The sequence below is a fragment of the Cyprinodon variegatus genome, unplaced genomic scaffold (genome assembly GCF_000732505.1).
Source record: "Cyprinodon variegatus isolate N-32 unplaced genomic scaffold, C_variegatus-1.0 Scaffold534, whole genome shotgun sequence".
Lineage (NCBI taxonomy): Eukaryota > Metazoa > Chordata > Actinopteri > Cyprinodontiformes > Cyprinodontidae > Cyprinodon > Cyprinodon variegatus.
Window position 1 is genome coordinate 11,345 of NW_015150987.1, and position 4,045 is coordinate 15,389.

The window sequence follows — 4,045 nt, forward strand, 5'->3', positions numbered from 1 at the left end:
GGTTGCCGGAAAAGATCGACGGTGGACATCCAAGAGAGTTCCTAATTAAGTTCATCCCGGAATTGCTCGGCGCGGAGCACTTTCCCGCACAGCTGGAGGTGGACCGGGCACATCGGCTGGGAAGCAGGCTGCCGGGTGACAATTCGCGCCCGCGAGCAATGATTGCATGAATTCACTACTTCTATGTGAAGGAGACGATTATGCGACCGGCTCGTCAACAGTTTCCCCTCCACCACAAGGATAAGCCGATCTACATTTTCTCTGATTACCCGGCGGAGTTGATGAGGCAGCAGCAGGCGTTTGACAGTGTGAAGATGCGGCTGCAAGATGCTGGAGCGAGATGTGGCGTCCTGTACCCTGCGTGCTTATGGGTCACCATCGGCTCCACGGATAAGACGTTCTCCTCTCAGCAGGATGCAGAGGTCTTTGCAGAAACTTTACAGAATCGCCGAAGTTAGAGACTCTTTGGTATGTGTTCTTTATTTAAGGTCATTGGGGACTGGAATTATATTTACAACAGTCTATTGCTTTTAGCATAATCTTAGTTTGTTAAATTTGAGTGGGTAAAGAAGCCTGTTTGGTGGAGTTTGCTTGTCATTTTCATGGCCTGTACGGCCCGGCTTCCTCTATCTGGTAATACGGGGTTTCTATTCTCACTTTATTTGGGAAAGTGGGATGGGGGAGGAGGGTTTTTCTTATGTTGTTTTTTTATTTCTTATGTTGTTTTTTCATGTTCATAAAATATTTAATGTTTTTCACTACGTTGTCAGGCTAACATATGAGTGCACTGAAGACATTCTGCTAAAAAAATTCTGTGTACCATAACACATCATTACAATGTGGTGGCATAACTGTTACTAGTTGGAATGTCAAGGGCTTGGGGCATGTCCTGAAAAGGGCTAAAGTATTTTCTCATTTAAAATCTTTATCGGCGGACATTGTTTACCTCCAAGAAACACACATAAGACCAGGTAAGGAGGGGTTATTGAGATGCAGTTGGGCAAACCAAATTTTTCAGTCCACCTTTTCGGGTAAAGCTCGAGGGGTGGCAATTCTAATTCGTAGAACAGTTCCTTTTAGGCATCTTTCCACTGTGNTCTTTGGTATGTGTTCTTTATTTAAGGTCATTGGGGACTGGAATTATATTTACAACAGTCTATTGCTTTTAGCATAATCTTAGTTTGTTAAATTTGAGTGGGTAAAGAAGCCTGTTTGGTGGAGTTTGCTTGTCATTTTCATGGCCTGTACGGCCCGGCTTCCTCTATCTGGTAATACGGGGTTTCTATTCTCACTTTATTTGGGAAAGTGGGATGGGGGAGGAGGGTTTTTCTTATGTTGTTTTTTTATTTCTTATGTTGTTTTTTCATGTTCATAAAATATTTAATGTTTTTCACTACGTTGTCAGGCTAACATATGAGTGCACTGAAGACATTCTGCTAAAAAAATTCTGTGTACCATAACACATCATTACAATGTGGTGGCATAACTGTTACTAGTTGGAATGTCAAGGGCTTGGGGCATGTCCTGAAAAGGGCTAAAGTATTTTCTCATTTAAAATCTTTATCGGCGGACATTGTTTACCTCCAAGAAACACACATAAGACCAGGTAAGGAGGGGTTATTGAGATGCAGTTGGGCAAACCAAATTTTTCAGTCCACCTTTTCGGGTAAAGCTCGAGGGGTGGCAATTCTAATTCGTATAACAGTTCCTTTTAGGCATCTTTCCACTGTGGCTGACCCTAATGGCAGATTTTATACTGGTAGCAGGTTATCTATATTCTTTTCATGTTACGCTTCTTAATGTATATGGTCCCAACTTTGATAATCCAGGCTTTTTTAGAAAAATATTTAATTTGCTCCCTAATTTGACTGATACACACCTAATTCTGGATAGCTAATAATATGTTTAGACTCCAGGAGAGATCTGATTCTTAAGGAATGGGTGCAGAAGAATTGTCTGAGTGGCATTGCCATATTGTGACATCATCAGCAGGGGCAGGACCCCGAGCAGGTCTGGTACATAAACCGGGAGGCTCTGCATAAGAACAGCGGTGCCCTCTAGTGGGCAGGGATAACATTTCAAGAAGAAAGATATCAGTTAATTTGATGGAATACATTTAATTTTCTTTTATTTTCAATAAACAACATATACATTATCTGTTATCTACAAAGTGCTCACTTGACGGACATTTATAAGAAGCAGGTAAATCCAGAGAACAAACTAATTCCTTTTATAGAGCTGAAGGTATCTGTGTTTGTATTCTGCAGATGCTGATTAGAGGCATGGGTGGCATCCTGATCGTCCTGTCGGTCGTGGAGGTTTGTGTCGCCATCAGCGCCGCTTTGTTGGAGCTTGAAACTCTGAGTTGCAGCAGAGAGAAGCAGGAGAAGGTGAAGTATTGATCAACAAGAATTATGTTTAATCTGTGTATTTGCTGAGTTAATGATCAGTAAGTTAACTAACTTCTGGATTAGAACTGAAATTAGATTTAGATTTTGAAAACTTTAAAATAGATCAAAAATTAAGTGGCTAACTACAAGAAAGTCTTCTTTATGCATTAATCTAAAAAATTTATTTTTTTGTCTTTCATATTTGTATTGATTTGTATACACTAGGGCAGGGGTAACCAATTAAAAAGTGAGCGGGGTCCGAATAAGGAAAATCATCAACCAGTAAAGGTCCGGAGATTTTTATCAGTTACTTTTAACATCATTTAACACAGAAATAAAATTGGGTTTTTATGCATTTGTGTTATACATTGACTTTTTAAATAAAAAAAAAACATTTTAAAAAAAGAACCTTTTCCCATTTTAAAATCAAAAGTGTTTTTTAAGAACAGCAATCGTTCAGTTTGGTATATAGACAATTTCCTAATTCACATATTTTATAAAACACATGAACGTATTGTTTTTTATATTCTTTCTTTTTTCTGTCTTAATGTTGGCAGTGGGCTTTAGGCTGCCCTGCAAGGTTTTAAACCTGGGTTTGAATGGAGACTAAGCCATTCTCAAGCACATATCAAGGTGCTCATTTTGAGCCTGGATCCAGATTTATTTTTGATTCTGTTCATGGTGGAGATCCTGCTTCACAGCAGCAGGTTGAGCCAAACATCCTCTTAATGTGCAGGGTCATCTTTGAGCACGCCATTTCCCTTTTCTTCCACCGGTTCACCGCAGTTCTTCCAGCAGTCCACACTTTCTCTGCTCTCTTTTTCCCATCGCCCGGCTTATGACAGGTTTGCCTTAAAGTAGCAACAGCAGCAACCCAGACTGACACAGATCATTGGCAAATTTAGATCAAATGTAGCCTGGTGCCGGACGCTCCAGAGGGCTTTACCATATTAACAGGAAAGCAGGGCAAGTGAAGTTAGACACTGTTGTCGGATAACATGCGGTAATTTATAAATGTTTTAAAAAAGGTTGGGTCCAGATTAGCCAGCATGTGGGAATCAACTATTTAACAGTAGAAGTCATCGTGGGTCAGGCTTTGTTAGTCGACTCTATAAGGCCTTGAACTCAAAGCTAATTCTTCCTGGATGGGAAGCGAAAGGTCTTCAAACTTAGAAATAAAGTCATCAAATTGGCAAAATACCAACACCAAATAATTCACTAATAAATAGATCAGGAAATGAACAGTAAATCTGCCAGACTCATAGAAAAGGGCAAAAAAACGAATGCAATAAAAGCACGGGCTGTGAGAGAATCAAACCTATGAAGTCTGAAAAAAAGGTCAAGAAATCAACGTATTTGAGGCAAAATGTCCTTTCAATGATATCTGCAGCCTGATAATAGAAATAGAAATGAATCAGAGAGACTGAAGGGCAGATTATACTTCTGTATCTGCATGCATCAAATGTAGCTTGGGTCTGGAAGTGAACCAGTTTTGCTGGTATGCTTCTGCACCGTCGGTCTGGAATTTCTAGGGACGCACAGCAGTTTTCCCCCAAAGAGCAAGGGGGGGCCTATTCGAGAACTCACGAGAACGTAGTTGTCCATTGTAGTTGTTTCTCGGTTTTTAAAAATGGCACGCCAGAAAGGCATACCAA

The 4,045-nt window shown here is 40.3% G+C and overlaps 1 protein-coding gene across 2 annotated transcripts in view; it reads left to right on the top strand.

Moving 5' to 3' along the window:
• The window catches only part of LOC107095260 (transmembrane protein 176B-like), a 35,738-nt gene that overhangs the window by 4,982 nt on the left and 26,711 nt on the right, over nucleotides 1-4,045 (top strand). For both annotated transcript variants that reach the window (XM_015391279.1, XM_015391278.1), the window contains exon 4: nucleotides 2,268-2,390. In XM_015391279.1, coding sequence (XP_015246765.1) covers nucleotides 2,268-2,390 — 123 coding nt within the window. The remainder of the gene's footprint in view (nucleotides 1-2,267; nucleotides 2,391-4,045) is intronic.